This window comes from Lynx canadensis, chromosome E2 (assembly GCF_007474595.2).
Source record: "Lynx canadensis isolate LIC74 chromosome E2, mLynCan4.pri.v2, whole genome shotgun sequence".
Taxonomy (NCBI): Eukaryota; Metazoa; Chordata; class Mammalia; order Carnivora; family Felidae; genus Lynx; species Lynx canadensis.
Window position 1 is genome coordinate 56,415,705 of NC_044317.1, and position 18,305 is coordinate 56,434,009.

The 18,305-nt window shown below is 39.1% G+C and overlaps 1 protein-coding gene across 1 annotated transcript; it reads left to right on the forward strand.

The window, feature by feature from the left end:
- The first annotated feature begins 12,457 nt into the window (after window positions 1-12,457).
- Window positions 12,458-17,945, forward strand: LOC116737781 (putative protein ZNF720). The gene is made up of 3 exons (XM_032591300.1): window positions 12,458-12,472; window positions 17,218-17,344; window positions 17,842-17,945. The coding sequence occupies exons 1-3, from the start codon at window positions 12,458-12,460 to the stop codon at window positions 17,943-17,945; spliced, it is 246 nt and encodes an 81-aa protein (XP_032447191.1).
- Window positions 17,946-18,305: the final 360 nt, after the last annotated feature.

The following is an 18,305-nucleotide window of genomic DNA, read 5'->3' on the forward strand; positions in this document are numbered from 1 at the left end:
AATTTTTTTTAAAAATTACCTTCAGGGGTGCCTGGGTGGTTCAGTCAGTTAAGCAACTCCAGCCCAGGTCATGATCTTATTGTTCATGGGTTCAAGCCCACAGCAGGCTCTGTGCTGATAGGTCAGAACCTGGAGCCTGCTTCAGCTTCTGTGTCTCCCTCTCTCTGTGCCCCTCCCCCATTCTCTCTCTCTCTCTCTCTCTCAAAAATAAACATTTAAAAATTACTTTCAATTCACAAAAAGTGTTTTTCTCATGCAAAGGGAATATAAATTTACCAGTAGATCATGAAATTCTATTATTATGACAACTCCCTTAGATATGACACAACATTCACAGAACACTAACCAAGGAAAGAAATGAACAACATGAGTCGCAATCAAAGTATGTATGGGTGATATTTATACAGGCAAATACATACATAATTTTATGGGTAAAGGGCATAAAGCTGTTTTATATTTTAGTTAAATTCACACTGTCTTAAAATGCACTGAGATGACAATCGTCAGCCTATAACAAAATTCACAGTACATTGAAACCACAATTACCTAATGTTGTGGAAGGTCCTTGGATGGATTTAACAGATATATTCAGAACATTTCATCCTAACGCAGCAGAATACACATTCTTCTCAAATGCACATGGAACATTCTCCAGAATAGATCATAAACTGGGACACAAATCAGCCCTCAACAAGCACAAAAAGATTGAGATCATACCTTGCATATTGTCAGACCACAACACTATGAAACTCAAAATCAACCACAAGGAAAAATTTGGAAAGATAACAAATATTTGGAGACTAAAGAACATCCTACTAAAGAATGAATGATTTAACCAAGAAATTAAAGAGTAATTTAAAAAGTGCATAGAAACCAATGAAAATGAAAACACGACAGCCCAAAACCTCTGGGATGCAGAATGGTTGGTCCTAAGAGGGAAGTATAGAGCAATCCAACCCTTCCTAAAGAAGAAAGAAATGTCTCAGATACACAACCTAATCTTACACCTTAATGAGCTGGAAAAACAACAGCAAATAACGCCCCAAACCAGCAGAAGATGGGAAATAATAAAGATTAGAGCAGAAATCAACAATATGGAAATTAAGAAAAGCAAAACAGTAAAACAGATCAATGAAACCTGGAGCTGGTTCTTTGAAAGAATTAACAAAATTGATAACCCCCTAGCCAGTTGATCAAAAAGAAAAAAGAAAGGACCCAAATAAATAAGAATGAACGAGGAGAGATCACAACCAACACTGCAAGCATACAAACAATAATAAGAGAATATTATGAGCAATTATATGCTAACAAATTGGGCAATCTGGAAGAAATGGACATATTCCTAGAAACATATGAACTACCAAGACTGAAGCAGGAAGAAATAGAAAATTTGAACAACCGAAAAAATGGTTAGAGAGGGAGGGAGCCAAAACATAACAGACTCCTAAAAGCTGAGAACAAACTGAGGGTTTATGGGGGGTGGGAGGGAGGGGTGGGTGGGTGATGGGTATTGAGGAGGGCACCTATTGGGATGAGCACTGAGTGTTGTATGGAAACCAATTTGACAATAAATTTCATAATAAAAAAAAAAAGAAAATTTGAACAGGCCCATAACCAGTAAAGAAATCGAATTAGTAATAAAAAAAAAAATCTCCCAAAAAACAAGAGTCCAGGGCCAGATCCTTTCCAGGGGAATTCTATCAAATATTTAAAGAAGAGTTAATGCATATTCTTTTGAAGCTTTTCCAAAAAACAGAAATGGAAGGAAAACTTCCAAACTCATTCTATTAGCCCAGCATTACCTTGATTCCCAAACCAGGCAAAGATCCCACTAAAATGGAGAACTACAGACCAATTTTCCTGATGAACATGGATGCAAAAATTCTCAACAAGATATTAGCCAACCAGATCTAACAATACATTAAAAGAATTATTCACCATGATCAAGTGGGATGTATTCCTAGAATGTAGGGCTGGTTCAATATCCACAAATCAAGCAATATATCACACTAATAAAAGAAAAAAATAAGAACCACATGATCCTTTCAACAAATGCAGAGAAAGCATTTGACAAAAAGCAACATCCTTTCTTGATAAAAACCCTGAAAAAAGTAGGGTTAGAAGGATTATACCTCAAGATCATGAAAGCCATATATGAAAGACCCACGCTAATGTTATCCTCAATGGGGAGAATCTGAGAGCTTTACTCCTAAGATCAGGAACATGACAGGGATGTCCACTCTCAGAACTGTTATTCAACATATTTTTGGAAGTCCTAGCCTCAGCAATAAGACACAACAAAGAAATAAAAGTCACCCAAATCAGCAAGGAGGAAGTCAAATTTTCGCTATTCTCCGATGACCTGATATTCTATGTGGAAAACCCAAAAGACTCCACCCCAAAACTACTGGAACTGATCCATGAATTCAGCAAAGTCACAGGATATAAAATCAATGCACAGAAATTGGTTGAAATTCTATACATCAATAATGAAGAAACAGAGAAATCAAGGAATCTATTCCATTTACAACTGCACCAAAAACAATAAAATATCTAAGAATAAACCTAACCAAAGAGGTGAAAAATCAATGCACTAGAAACTATAGAAAGCTTATGAAAGGAATTGAAGAAGACACACATAAAAAGGAAACACATTCCATGCTCATGGATTGGAAGAACAGATATTGTTAAACTGTCAATACTATCCAAAGCAATCTACATATTCAGTGAAATCCCTACCAAAATAACACCACCATTCTTCATAGAGCTAGAATGAATCCTAGAGCATAGAAACAATCCTAAAATTTGTATGCAACCAGAAAAGATCCTGAATAGCCAAAGCAATCCTGAAAAAGAAAACCGAAGCTGGAGACATCACAATTCTGGACTACAGCTGTGTTACAAAGCTATAATCATCAAACAGTATGGTACTGGCACAAAAACAGACCCACAGATCAATGGAACAGAATAGAGAACCCAGAAATGGACTCACAAACATACTGCCAAATAATCTTTGACAAAATAGGAAAGAATATCCAATGTAAAAGAGACAGTCACTTCAGCAAATGGTGTTGGGAAAACTGGACAGTGACATGCAGAAGAATGAACCTGGACCACTTTCTTACACCATACAGAAAAAATAAACTCAAAATGGATGCAAGATCTAAATGTAAGACAGGAAGCCATCAAAATATTACAGGAGAAAACAGGGAACAACCTCTTTGACCTCGGCCACAGCAACTTCTTACTTGACATGTCTCCAGAGGCAGGGGAAACAAAAGCAAAAAATCAACTATTGGGACCTTATTAAGATAAAAAACTTCTGCACAGAAAAGAAAATAATCAGAAAAACTAAAAGGCAACAGAGTGGGAAAAGATATTTGCAAATGACATATCAGATAAAGGGTTAGTATACAAAATCTATGAAGAACGTATCAAACTCAACACCCAAAAAACAACCGAGTGAAGAAACGGGCAAAAGAATTGCATTGACAATTTCCAAACAAGACATCCAGATAGCTAATAGACTAATGAAAAAATGCTCAACATCACTCATCATCATAGAACTACAAATCAAAACCACAATGAGATACCACCTCACACCTGTCAGAATGGCTAAAATTAATAACCCATGCAACAACAGATGTTGCTGGGGATGGAGAGAAAGAGGAACGCTTTTGCACTGCTGGTGGGAATGCAAACTGGTGCAGCCACTCTAGAAAACAATATGGAGGTTCCTCAAAAATTAAAAATAGAGCTACCCTATGACCCAGCAATTGCACTACTGGGTATTTATCCAAAGGATACAAGAGTGCTGTTTTGAAGGGGTGCATGTACCCCAATGTTTATAGTAGCACTAAAGACAATAGCCAAAGTATGGAAAAAAACAAGTGTCCATCGACTGATAAATGAATAAAGAATACACACACACACACACACACACACACACACACACACACTGGAATATTACTTGGTGATCAAAAAGAATGAAATCTTGTTATTTACAGCAACGTGGATGGAACTAGAATATATTATGCTAAGCAAAATAAGTCAGTTAAAGACAAATATGACTTCACTCATATGTGGAATTTAAAATAATGCTGTTGAAGAACAAAAGAAAGCATATTATTATGGGATTGCAAAACCAGAATAGCAAAATTTAACCCCAAAAATACTACATAAAAAAGATAAATTTTTTTTTTAATTTTTTTTTCAACGTTTATTTATTTTGGGACAGAGAGAGACAGAGCATGAATGGGGGAGGGGCAGAGAGAGAGGGAGACACAGAATCGGAAACAGGCTCCAAGCTCTGAGCCATCAGCCCAGAGCCTGACGCGGGGCTCGAACTCACGGACCGCGAGATCGTGACCTGGCTGAAGTCGGACGCTTAACCGGCTGCGCCACCCAGGCGCCCCAAAAAGATAAATTTTTAAAAGGAAACCTTCTATATAATTTTAAACTGTGTATCCATGAAGAGCAAACATTTTGACTTATTTCCATGTCTTCACTGATAGTAAAATAGTAAAGAATATTCATTGAAATCAACCATAAAAGACTCTAATGAAAAATTTTATGAATAAGCACTGAAAATACATTTAAAAATGTAGTATGTTTCAAATATATTCCTCCTGTTACAATGAAAGTAGGGCTATAATCCATTCCTAGTACCAAGCAGACAAACAATACCTTTAATTTCCAAATAAAGAAACACCATAAACATTGTAAAATATACCAGCAATTGCTTTAGAAAAAAATAGATATTTGGGATTAAATTCAGAAACATAAATATTTCAGATTACCTTCAGAAAAACCAAATGATTAATTTTTTCCTAAAGTAAAATTTCATTCCTAAACAAAACTTTTTTAAATATGAGAATTTTACTAATTATCTACCTCACTTCTTATAACAACATGCCCACATCATATCAGAATTTTTGTTCTAAAAATTCAGAGATGAGGAGCAGCTGGGTGGCTTAGTCAGTTAGGCACCTGCCTCCTGGTCTCAGTTGAGGTCATAATCTCATGTTTTGTGAGTTCAAGCCCCATGCCCCTATGTTGGGCTCTGCTTTGACAGGGTGGAGCCTGCTTGGGATTCTCTCTCTCTCCACCTCTCTGTCTGCCCTACTCCTGCTCGCTCTCTCTCAAATAAACTTAAAAAAATTAAGAAAATAAAAATTCAGAGGTGAGTCTCATACACAATCAGAAAGTGAAAACACATATGAAAAGTAACAACTTCATATCATACAAAATTATAAAATTATGCATTTATGAATGACTAGAGTAACAACTTAAAATTAATTATAGGCTGCGTATTTCCAGTTCTAAATGTTCTACCTCCCCTGGTATTAATTTCTGTAGGAATTCTAGGATACAAATTGATACATTAAATTATTTCCTCATGGAGGAATGGAACACAGAGAGTGGAAATTTCTAACTTCAGTTAATACAAAGAAAAATGAACTTTGGAAGTCAAATAAAGGAATAGATTTTCTCATTTTAGGGAGGTGCTTTGTAATGAAATTACTGAGTCCCAGATTTGTATGATTAGGATTAAAGCCTCCATAACATTGGAAAGCATAAAGAAGAAAACATGTGATATCTGTCTTAATTATTTCCGTGGTTTCTGCGCCAAAACCCAATATGGCCACCACTACCCTGACACACTGCCAACACAAAGCAAAACAGAACTTATAAATGGGTTAGCACAGAGATCCTCAGAAATATGGAGATTTCCTCAGGGGCCCTCAAAGCAATTGAGAAGCTCTCAGATTAAGGAGGCCCTCACACTCCAAGGGGAATCTCCTGGCCCCTCATTGTGGATGTGATGGACCATCACTGCAGCTGAAAGAGAATCCTTAGAGAATATGAGAGGTTGATAATATCAGATAGCAGATGTCCCTCTGTGAGAGGGAGAGGAATAAAACTATGCTTCTTAGACTAATTTCCATTCAAAGAGAACTACTCCAATGACATCTTAAGGTGTATCTTCCTCCTTCACATTTGGACCTCACCGCTATCATCTGCTTTATTCCTTCCCACCTGCCTGGGTGAGTGGCTAATGTTCCTTTTGCTTCACATTCCAATGCTTGAACTTTTGTTCCAAAAAGATGACCAGGCCTTGTTTTGACACAATGAGACCTGTTTATAGAAAAAAAAGGAATATTTAGGGCATCAGAGGTACTCAGTCTGTTTAGCGTCTGACTCTTGATCTCGGCTCAGGTCATGATCTCATGGTTCATGAGATCCAGACCAAGTTGAGCTCTGTACTGACAGTGAGGAGCCTGTTTGGGATTCTCTCTCTACCTCTCCCCCTGCTCTTCCCTGCTTGCATTCTTTATCTCAAAATAGATAAGCTTTTTTTTTCAAAGGAATAAGAGTGTTGATGGAGACTCTATCTTTCAATCCACTATTGTGTTCAGTAGAGAAGAAAGGACATTGTAGAATTCTGGAAAATGATTTCCCAAATGCTGTAGCCCAACAACCCCTGTGGAACATGCAGGAGGAATTTCCCATATTCAGATCTTGACCTTCACTTTTGAATACTACTGATAAGGGAGTGTGGAGCAAGCTAAGGGCAAAATACAAGCTAACAACACCCCTACCCCAGGTGGTATATGTATGATATTCCTCAGATGCTTCTGGTTGTCCAAGAACAAGGGAAAGGAAACAAAGCAACTGATAGAGATCACAGTCATACAGGAAAGGAACCTCCTTTAGATAACAGATCATTTAATAAACTGCAAGAAAAAGGCAATCTTATCCATAGCTTAATTTCTGGAAACTTAGAGATTCTCTTTCCTGGAGTCCTCATATCACCCTTATCAAGATGTAAGAAGGTTTAAGTGCTTGCTATGGTGGTGATGTGGGAAACTAAGGCAAATGAAAAATTAAATTCCCTTACTGCCTATAGTCCATTCCCAAGTCCTTAAAACAGGCAGAGTGACCTTCCTCTAGGACATCAGCTGCCTCAATAATGACACTTTGCTGGGGGCAAAAGAGAATCTTAGCTTAACATTAATCCAACCTCAAGGATCCTGTAAGTATACTTCCTTTATCTCAACTGCCCCAAGATATATGCTGGCAATCATATGCCAAGCTTATGGCCTCCCAATATACATTCAAAGGGTCTCATGACTGAGGTTTTACTAAACAGTAATAAATGGTGCTTCTATAGCAACAGCTAGCCCCTCAAAGTCCTGGAAAACTTGCTTTCAAAATTGCTTAGAGACTTACTCTATCCCTGAAGCCCTTTGAACCTGAAGGTATACAATGAGTTACCTGTCACAACGCCAGTGTAACCATTCTGCCCATGGGTGCTGTCCCCATGCTTTAATAAAATCACCTTTTTGCACCAAAGACATCTTCAAGAATTCTTTCTTGGTCGTCGGCTCTGGACCACCCCACCATCACCCCAAAACTTCATCACTACCGCTACATCAGTGAGTAGAAATTGGTATTTAAGACATGGGAAATACCATTTTATGTCACTCAATGTTTAGAACTGCCATTAATCTACAGAAATGATGCTACCTTAAGGAAGGGGAAGCAAAAGCTGAAAAGGAAACACCAGGAAGAATTTTCTCTCTACACACAAATAAGTAACTTTCCCCTTACTGCAAGGATATGAATTCCACTCTCATAAAAAGGAGTCTTCCAAGAAACTGTCTTCAAAGAAAGGAACAAAACCCTTGAGTGGTGTTTGGGAAGTCTGGAAGGAGTTATGCTCGCCCAAGAGGAGGTGTCCATAGTTCTCTGACATCACATCCCTGTACAGTTCCTGCTGACTGTGGTTCAGGCATTCCCACTCCTCCTGAGAGAATTCTGTGGCCACATCCTGAATATCAGTGGTCCCTGCAATAAATAACACAGTTACCAAGTGGACATAGGCAGAGGTCATAATGGTACCTAAGTTGAAAGAGGTGTAATAGGTCAACTTACAAGATATCAGAAAGCTTATTGTATATAAGTTCGGCTTAAACTCACCTTTCATGAATAATTGAGATAAAAGCTTATGTAGTTCCCTTTTAGGGTTATCAAAAATTACTAACCACCGCCTGCTTGCTAAATAGATAACTTAGGTTGCAAAACGCTCCCCTACACCTTCTACCAAGATCTGGCCTAGGCAAGATCAACATGTAAAAAGTCACGAACTCACTGCCCCATGGTATCTTAGGTGTCTAACTATGACTGGTCATTTTAAACCCTCTTAGGACAAAGAACTTTAAATTCATAGGTTCCCGCCAAAACTAACGTCTGTGTGTCACAATGTAATTGGCTACCATGAAATGCTGTAAATTGTAATTGGTTAACCAAATAATGACATATTCTGACTTGCTAAAATCCATATAAGCTCACTGCTACCTTTGTCCGGGGCCATTCTCTGCACTTTTCTCTTTAAGATCAGGAGATCAGGTTTGCCTGGCCATGAATAAAATCTTGCCTCACTTCTACTCAGTGTCTGGTGTTTTTTTTCAGCAGCACCCTGTTTCAGAGGGAGTTAATGGCACCAGCTGGAACCCAAGACCAGACCTTCATTGCTTACCTGCTTGTGCCCACAGACCTTAGTCCCTCATTTTACTTACCCTCTTCTTTCCACCTTATCTTTTACTTGAGGCAAAACACCCCATGGGCATAGCATCCTGTGGTAGAAACAGAAAGCATTCAACAAAAGGTAATGACTGCCCTGAGGAAGAGTTTGAGCCTGCTCAATTTGAGCTTAACCCCTGACTCCTACCTCTCCAGATGACCCAAGGAAAACCACAGAGTGACCACCAGTTACTTTTACCTCATTATAATACTAAAACTGCCACCTCAATTTACCAAACATACAAGTTATGTATAGAACTGTTCTCTTAAGGTGTGCGTGTGACCTTAAGCCCAAATCTACCTAAGACAACAGACCTCAGAGCACCTGGGTGGCTCAGTCAGTGAGGATCTGACTCTTGATTTCAGCTTTGGCCATGGTCTCAGGGTTCCCAGGATCCAGTTCCCTGTGGGGCTCTGAGCTGACAGAATGGAGCCTGGTTGGGTTTCTCCCTCTCCCTTTCTCTGCCCATCCTCTGCTCATGTGTACACATGCTCTATCAAAATAAATAAAACTCTGAAACAAAGAAGACAATGCCTGTCTTTCTAAATTTCCACCCCAGCCCTAAATAAAAGGAAACCATTTCCCCTGCCTCTGTGGGTCTCTGCTTTGGAAGTTATTCCCTGTGATCTCCTTATTGGCTGCAAATCTAATTTTCTTTGAGTGACAATCTCACCTGGGGTAGTTTCTAGTTATGACTCTGTTTCAGGGTTTTAAGGCACCCAAACACGTCATTATGTGATTCTTGTTTTCATTTTCTGAAAATATAAAGAAGTAAATAGAAGGGTATTTCTGTGACCTGATGTGGAGTGAATTAAAAACATCCTGGGTGGAGGTGTGATTTAGAATCTCTATTCCCACAAGTCAATATCCTTACAACAGAAAGGTGAGTCCTTCCTTGTCCAGTGGACACTGATGTGATGTGGGCTGGGAACCAAGAGTCAAGAAGTATTCTTGAGATGTTTTTGGTGCCAAAAACTGGTTTTACTAAAGCATGTGGACTCCTGGGTAGAAAGATCTACACTGTCATTTTGAGAGGGCTTTGATTATATACTTTTAATTTGGGGAGTAAAGATAAAGTTAGTTTCCAAAGGGATTTTCATATGTTAATGAAGACCAAGTTAGATCTTGCAGGTCTGGCTATTGTCAAGGTAAAGTAACCCTTTGCCTCTAACAAAGCATTAAATTAAGGCACTTGGGAATTCCTAGAGGAATGTCATACTCTGCCAGTCTCAAGTATTTATCAAGGTGCTTCAAATTGAGGGAAAGTTAATGTTATCTACAGTTCTTTTGCCTTTGTTTTCCTCACCAAAAACTATGGCAAGAGAAACTCACAAGTTTCCAGTTTCTGCACATCATTTAGTTAATTCCCCTAAAAGTCTTACAAATGAGGAGAGGCAAAATATGAACTTTATACTAGGGGAGAAATCTGGCAAAGATAGCAAGCCAAATACTAGAAGTTAACATCAGCTGTAAGGAAACAAATGGATATCAGTACCTAAATCACACCAAAACACCTGTATTACTGGTATGTTCTTGTGGTCCCAAAAGAAAAAATCCGATACAACTCTGATTATGAGGATAGAGTAGATTTATAGAAAGTTATATCACATATACTTTTCATGTCCTGTAATATCTATGGTATTTATAAAAAAATTTTTTAACACATATTTACTTTTGAGAGAGTGAGAAAGAGAATGAGTGGGGTAGGGGCAGAGAGAGGGGGAGGACAAAGAATCCAAAGCAGGCTCCAGTCTCTGAGCTGTCAGCACAGAAATTGACACAGGGTTCAAACTCAACTAACTGCGAGATGATAACCTAAGCCAAAGTTAGACACTTAGCCAACTGAGCCACCCAGGAGCCCCCGTAGCTATCATTTTCAACTCTGCCTGTGTACCCATGAAAAAAGAAACATTTTGAATTACTGGCATGTCTTCAAGGACAGTAAAGTTGTAAACAATATTCATAAAATCAACCATGGGAAACTCTAATAAAAACTTGTATGAATGAAGCACCTTAAAAAAAATAAATGTATTATGTTAATAAATCCCTATTACACAGAATTTAAGGGCTTAATCCATTCTTTAAGAAAACAAAAACCTTTCATCATTTTTTGTTTTGTTTTTAAGTTTATTTTGAGAGAGAGAGAGAGAGAGAGAGAGAGAGAGAGAGAGAGAGGAGGGGGAGAGAATTCCAAGCTGGCTCCACACTGTCAGTGTAGAGCAGGGCTGGAACTCATAAACCACGAGATGATGTCTTGAACTAAAATCAAGAGTCAGATGCTCAAACCTCTGACCCACCAAGGTGCTCCTAAACCTTTCATTTCTAATAAACACACACCATCAAAGTTGTAAAATATGCCAATAATCACTTTACCAAAAAGTCTTTTGGGTTAAATTCAGGTACATTTTCAGGAAAGTAGAAAAACTAATGATTCATTTTTCCAGAAGTTGAAGTTCTCTGATTTTAGTTTTGTGAATAAGAAATTTTAATTGCATTCATCTGATGTAGAAAGTGGAATGATTTTACTTTTATTTGTTATCTTTCAGCTTTATCTTCAAATGGCACCCAGAGCCTCCTTCCAAAGATATGCATAGAAACTTCTTTCCAAAGAGTGTCAGTGGGTAGACATAACCATAGTGTCCTTGAGAATGTGTACTTGATGATAGACTGGAATAGTGTTGGGGAGAGACAAGTGCATCAAAGATATCATGAAGGACATACCCAAAAGGTGACAACTGCCCATAATAAGAATCTCACTGCCCAAAATGCTGAAGGATATAAAACATTTTGGAAAACTCCCCTTTCTACGTCCACTACTTCTACAAAGTGGCATGTTTCTATAATCAAAGGCTCAAATCAAATGGTCAAACATACATATCTGCAGAACAAAAGTTAGGAAATCTAGAAAGTGACCTGGTCCATGCTGAAAATACTTACTTATACCATTTTATCAGTAGAGTTACATTGACCTTTCAAACATTTCTGAAAATCAGAAATTTTAAAAATAAAAAAATAAGTAGTATCCCTTTGAGGTATCTTCACTGAGCAGTCAATCTTACAACATAACCACAGCATTTTTAATGAAAACAGAATTGCTCAGAACAGTGAATCTGAGAAAATATTTAACCAGGGTTCAAACATTAATAAACATCTGAGGACTTATTTGCCAGAGAACCATTATGACTGTAATAAATATAGGGAAGTCTTTTATCAAAGTTCCAACCTTATCATATAGAAGAGTATTTGTCTTTAGTCAGATTCCTGAGGGGAACCTGAGAGGGAGTAGGTCCTGTCTGTTACATCCTTAAGAGCAACCTTACTCCTGAGGGGGTTTGCTGCAGTCAGACACTCCCTGCATTGTTCCAAAAAGTGTTTTTCCCCACCCAGGGACCTCAGGCCCTAATCTTTCCCTTTCTGCTTACTGAATCCTATCTTTTCCTATTATAATTCTAAGTGAGGCCCAGAGGTGAGCAGGAAGGTTTCCCATTAATTTATCAGAGTTGAGTGCAGGCTTTGGCTCAAGGGTTTCCTGTACAGGAGTTGGGGAGGGTCAAGTCCTGTAGCACACTGTTTCTATGCTCAAGCAGAATTTGTGGGCTTCTGTGGGAGGGGAGGCCCCCTGAAAGCAGAGAAGGGAAACTCAGTGATTGGTCTCCAAGTGGGAGCTGACAGTTTCTGAATAGCTCCTGACACAAAGGACTAGGAACTTGGGCCTTTTTTGCATTTCAAAGCCCTGCCTGCAGGCGATCAGGTTACAGGAGGTGAAGAGGCAGTGTTGGTGTCTTTACCGACATTTTCTCCTACTTGTGCTGTGTTTTCTCCACAAAGATCTTCTGAGAAAGAAATCTTGAAGAGGAGGTGAAAGAAAAAATGGCCAGTTCTCAGGTAAGCCTTGCGCCCCAGGCCGGAGGACCTGTGATCTTTTTCTCCTGAATTCCGGGTGTGTAGAAATTGCAGGGCACCTGGGTGTCTTCAGCCATTTGAGCATCAGACTCTTGATTTGGGCTCAGGTCATGATCCCAGGGACCTGTGATCCAGCCCTGAGTTGAGGTTCCTGGCAAGCTTAGAGCCCACTTAAGATTTCTTCTCTCTCCCTGTGTCCCTGTCCCCCATTTGCATGCATGTTCTCTCTCTCTCTCCCTCTAAATAAAAAAATTTTTTAAATGCCAATGATTTTTTTTTTATCAGTTCTGACGGTTTGCTTTGTGTTTTCACCGAATTACTAACCTTTCAGAAATGATACTCTAGGTTATGTCTTTAGAACACTCCTCCCCTATATCCCAGAGACCTCCCTCTCTTCTGTCCAACATGGCTATCAGTATAGCGACAGCAGTTGTCACTTTGAATTAAATTCCTGCAAGTATTGAAAATATTCCCTTTGTGACAGATCCAGAGGGGAAGGGGTTGAGGCCAAATTTCCTGTTGCTGATGGGGTCTGGTCCTGGGATAGCAATCAAGGAAAACCATTCCCATGGAGGTCTTATCTGAATGCTTTCTCTGCCCCGGGTAGAGTAGGATTATGAAAATGCACAAATACACCAGACAGATATGAGGCACAGAATAACTGGAATGCTCCTGCTCTTTAGGATGTGGAAAAGTCACTTTAAGATATTCTAGATATTACAAGACCTGGAAACTATATGTAATTGAAGGCTGTATAAATCCACCGTATCCTCAAAGTTGTTTATATTGTGATTTACTGTTTGGGGTCACAAGAACACACTGGTGACCATGTGTCCTGAGGTGTGCCTTAGGCACTGACATGAATGGTGTACTTGCAGCTGATGTTACCTTCTATTCCTTGGCTTTGGCTCTCTGCCAGATTTCCCCCCAATAACATTCATATTTTCCTTCTTATCAGTTATAATGATTTTAGGCCTATTCCCTGAGCAATTTCCAGACACCATCGCATTTAAACTGGAAACTTCTTTCTCCTAGTTTCTCTTTCCTTGCATATATATTTTTCTACCTTGTAGTTTTTTTCTTTTCTTTTTTAAGTTTATTTATTTTGAGAGCGATAGAGTGAGAGCAGGAGAGTTGTAGAGATTACAAATCCCAAGGAGGCACCACAGGGTCAGCACTGAGTGGGACATGGGGCTCGAGCTCAAAAACCAAGAGATCTTGACCTGAGCCAAATTCAAAAGTCAGAAGCTTAACTGATTGAGCCACCCAGGCACCCCTTCCTTGTAGTTTCTGATGAGCAGAACAAAGCCAAATGAAATGTAGATGAAATTAAATTTTCTTACAACTTAAAACCTACGGAGAAATACTTGAGACTGGCAGAGGGAGATATTCCTCCAGGAATTCACAACTGCTTTAATGTTAATGCTTTTCTAGAGGCAAAAAGCTAGCTTAACTTTACAATAGTCAGACTTCCAGTATCCTGTGAGTCTTCTTTAACATATGAAAATCGCTTTAGAAACGTCTTTTATTTCTACTCCCCCCCCCCAACTTAAAGTCATGACACATACTCTATTTACTTCTATGTATTTTCAGAAAAAGAAGAATCACATAATTAATAGGTCGGCATATCTTAAAATCCCGAAATAAAACAGAGCACAAATGATGAATGAAACAAAAGCTTTCAATGAGGGGCACCTGTGTGGCTCAGTATATTAAGCATCTGACTTGAGCTCAGGTCATAATCTCACCGATCCTGAGCTGGAGCTCTGCACGAGGTGAACAGGAGTCAGGTCTCTCCATATTTCTCTCTCTCTCTCTCTCTCTCTCTCTCTCTCTCTCTCTCCCTCCCTCCCCCCCCCCCCCCCCCCCCCCGCCCCTCCTGGTATTCTCTCTCTTCTTCTCTCTCCACCCTCTCTCTCTCTCAATAAAAAATAAAAAAAGCTTTCAAAGAAATAGTATGTTAGGAGATCATGGAGTACTACGGTCAAGACAATTCTTGAGATACTCTCTGGTGCCAGATAGATTATTGAAGTAGCACAGGGACAGGACCCATGGGCAGAAAGAACTGTACTTTGGCTGCATGAAGCTTCTATGTTCAAGGGGAGGGTAGGTGCACAGAGTGTTCAATCACAAATGTTTCTTTAAATTTCTACTTGTAAAACTGCTTCTGCAAGATTTCTCTGGTGCTCATCATTCAGTTCCATATTAAGCAGTGGTGAGATGTACTGGCAGTCATGAGACCCTGTAAAAATGTAGCAACCAGTGGTACCTGGGTTGTTCAGTCACAGCCTGGAGTCACAGCTTGAGTTCTCTCCCTCTCTCTGCCTCTCCTCTTTCACACGTTGCTTACCCACACTCTCTCTCACAATATAAATAAACATTAAAAAAAAAAAGAATGTAGGAACCAGCATTTATTTGATGCATATCAAAATTATAGAATTATATGTTAGCTTTATGTGCAAAAGGTGGAAATTTTTCTGATTGTATCCCTCATCATACTAGACCCAGAAATAATAACATTATATATATCATAATGTGTGTTTGTGTTGATAGTGTGTTGATAGATAAGCATCATCATCTACAACTAGTTTTATGAGTTTTATGTCATTGAAAAAAAATTTTTTTTCTCTTTTTTTTTTGAGAGAGAGAATCCCAAGCAGGCTCCACACTGTCAACACAGAGCCTGAGGTGGAGGCTGGAACTCAGGAACCATGAAATCATGCCCTGAGCCAGAATCAAGAGTTGGGCACTTAACCAACTGAGCCACCCAGGCGTCCCTCATTGAAATGTTTCTTAGTCACATTACACTTTTTTACTTTATCATATTTAATGCCTATACAAGGATTTAATGCCTTAATATTTATGGATATGAGCATGGAATGTATAAAGATCGATCAATTTTGTGTGCATACCTTATTCTTTCCATCATTTTTCTCAGGTTTGACACCTGTTATGAACATTGCTTTAGGGTCCCTTCTCCATATTGACCAGTGTGTTATTTTGGGTCAACTCTAGGTCAGATGACCTGTGTTAAAATATGATCCCTACCAGGTACTAGATGACTGACAAAACATTTGCTAAAAATAGAAGAATAATGTGTTTCTTCTCTTAGATTGTTATTATTTATTTTCCATGAATTTATGAAACTGTTAGATGCTATCTACTAACCAGGACATGCCTCGAAAGGCTTGCTGTTACGTTTCTTGCTATTCTAGAAGAACCTGTAATTGCTATAAATCCCATTCAGTTCCAAGTTCTCCAAGAGTTCTTGTCTTTGAGTTCTACTTCTTCGTTATTGAAATATGTATCTCCTGGCCCATAGACTAATGCTTTGTAGAAATGCAGACAACTACCTCATCCTAGAACTCCTGAACAGTATCTGCGTTTTAACAAGATCCCCAAGGTCCTGTTGTGAAATTCTAATTCACATTACAATATGCTAAATACATGTCACTCCCCAAAACTTTCCATTTAAGAAATAGATAGCACATGTACCATATGATGTAAATACAATATTCAAAATGTATATGCCTGTGTTGATGCCTTCATTTTACAAATTCTCTTGAATAAACACAGTATTTATAAAGGTTCTTACCTCCAAGGTAAAGAATATACTAGAGCATAATACTGGGTGAAAAATAATCTTACCTCATCAAGCAGGAAACTCACCTAAGCCAGAACCAGTTCTCCTGATCTAACTGAACTAACAGAAGTTCAGTCGTTGGTGAATCACAAAAAAACTATACCAGGTGAGGATGTGAGCAAGCAAAATGATTTACAAGAACCAAGGAAATCACAGGGAGGAACTTCCAAATCAGATACTCATGGAGGAAGGGGGAATGGTGTCCTTTGATTTAGGGTTAGCGTGGATATTCAGAAAGGGGAGACTATCATCTTATGTCAAGTGGAGTACAAGGTTGCACATAAGCCTTAAGAGAACAGTTGTGTACATACTGTGCATATTTCATAGTAAATGAAGTTTGTGCTCCTCCTTGGGTGAGATTTTAGTATTATAATGAGGTAAAAGGGAGCTCCTGGGTGGCTGAGTCTGTTGAACGTCCTACTCTTAATTTAGGGTCAGGTCATGATCTCAAAGTCCTGAGATGAGGCCCCAAGTCAGGCTCCACTCTGAGCATGGACCCTGGTTGGAACTCTTGTCTCTCTCACTTTCTGTCCCACCCCCTCTTGTGTGTGCTCTCCCTCTCAAAGACATAACATTAAAAAAAAAGTTTATATATACACATATACGTATATATATGTATACATATATGTATATGTATATGTATAAATGAGGTGAAGGTAACTGTACATATATGTATATATATATGTATACATATATGTATACGTATATATGTATATGTATAAATGAGGTGAAGGTAACTGTACTCACTGCCGTGGTTTACTCTATTATCCATGTACTTAGGTGTGAGTCAGGGGTTAATCTCAAACTGAGCCAATCCAAACTCTTCCTCAGGGCAGTCATTACCTTTTGTTGGATACTTTCTGTTTCCACCACAGGACAGTATGCACATGGGGTGTTTTGCCTGAAGTAAAAGGTAATGTGGAAAGAAGAGGTTAAATATAGGACTAAGTGGAGTGGGTACAAGCACATAAGCAGTAAAGGTCAGGTCTTATGGTCCAGTTGCTGACATTAACTCCCTCTTTCATTTGACTTAGCATTATGAAATCTGCCTATGGCCACTTGGTAACTGTGCTATTTATTTCAGGGACTGCTGACATTCGAGGATGTGGCCATAGAATTCTCTCAGGAAGAGTTAATATACCTGAACTACAGTCAACGCGAACTATACAGGGATGTGATGTTAGAGAACTACGGACACCTCCTTTTCTTAGGTGAGGTTAACTCCTTCCAGATTTCCCAAATCACACTCAGGGGTTTGTTCCTTCCTTTGAAGACTGAATCTTGAAATTTTCCTCTATTAAATGACTGGGATTCAGATCCCTGCAGTCAGGGAAAGAAGTAGGGGTTTGTAGATATAGAGAAAAATCTTCATGATGTTTCCTTTTCAGCTTTATCTTTCCCTTTCTTAGGATAACATTATCATTTCTGTAGATTAATGGCAATTCTAAGCACTGAGTGGCATAAAATGGTATTTCTGACATCTTAAATACCAATTTCTACTCATTACTGTCGTGGTAGTACTCAGAAGTGGAGGTCAAGATCTGAACATGGAAAGTTCATCCTGTGTGTTCTAAAGGCATGTTGGGCCACAGCATTTGGGAAATCATTTTCTAACATTCTACTCTGTCTCTCTGCTCTACTAAGCACAATAGTGGATCAGAACTTAGAATCTCCAACCACACTCATATTCTTTTTTTCTAATAAACAGGTCTTGTTGTGTCAAAGCCAGACCTGGTCATCTTTTTGGAACACAAGAAGGGTGTCTGGGCCGTGGAGAGAAAGGAGACAGTAGCTACACACCCAGGTAGGTGAGAATGAAGCGGATGACAGAGGTGAGGTCCAGTCGTGAAGGAGGAATTGGACCTCAGAATGTGGTTGAGCAGCTCTCCTTGAATGGAAATTAGGTTGAAAAGGCCAGTTTCAGGGCTCTTCCTCTCACATGGGACATCTGCTTTCCAACATACCATGCTTTCCATTCTCTAAGGATTCTCCTTCAGTTCCACTGAGGGTTCTTCACATCCACAGTGAGGTCCTCCATAATCTGATTGGTTCTCCCTTTGCTTTGAGGTCTTGGGGAAATGTCTGCCTTTCTGAGGAACTGTACGCTAATCCATTTCTGAGTTCTGTTTTGCTTCTTGTGTGAAGTGTGTCAGGGTAGTGGTGGGCATCTTG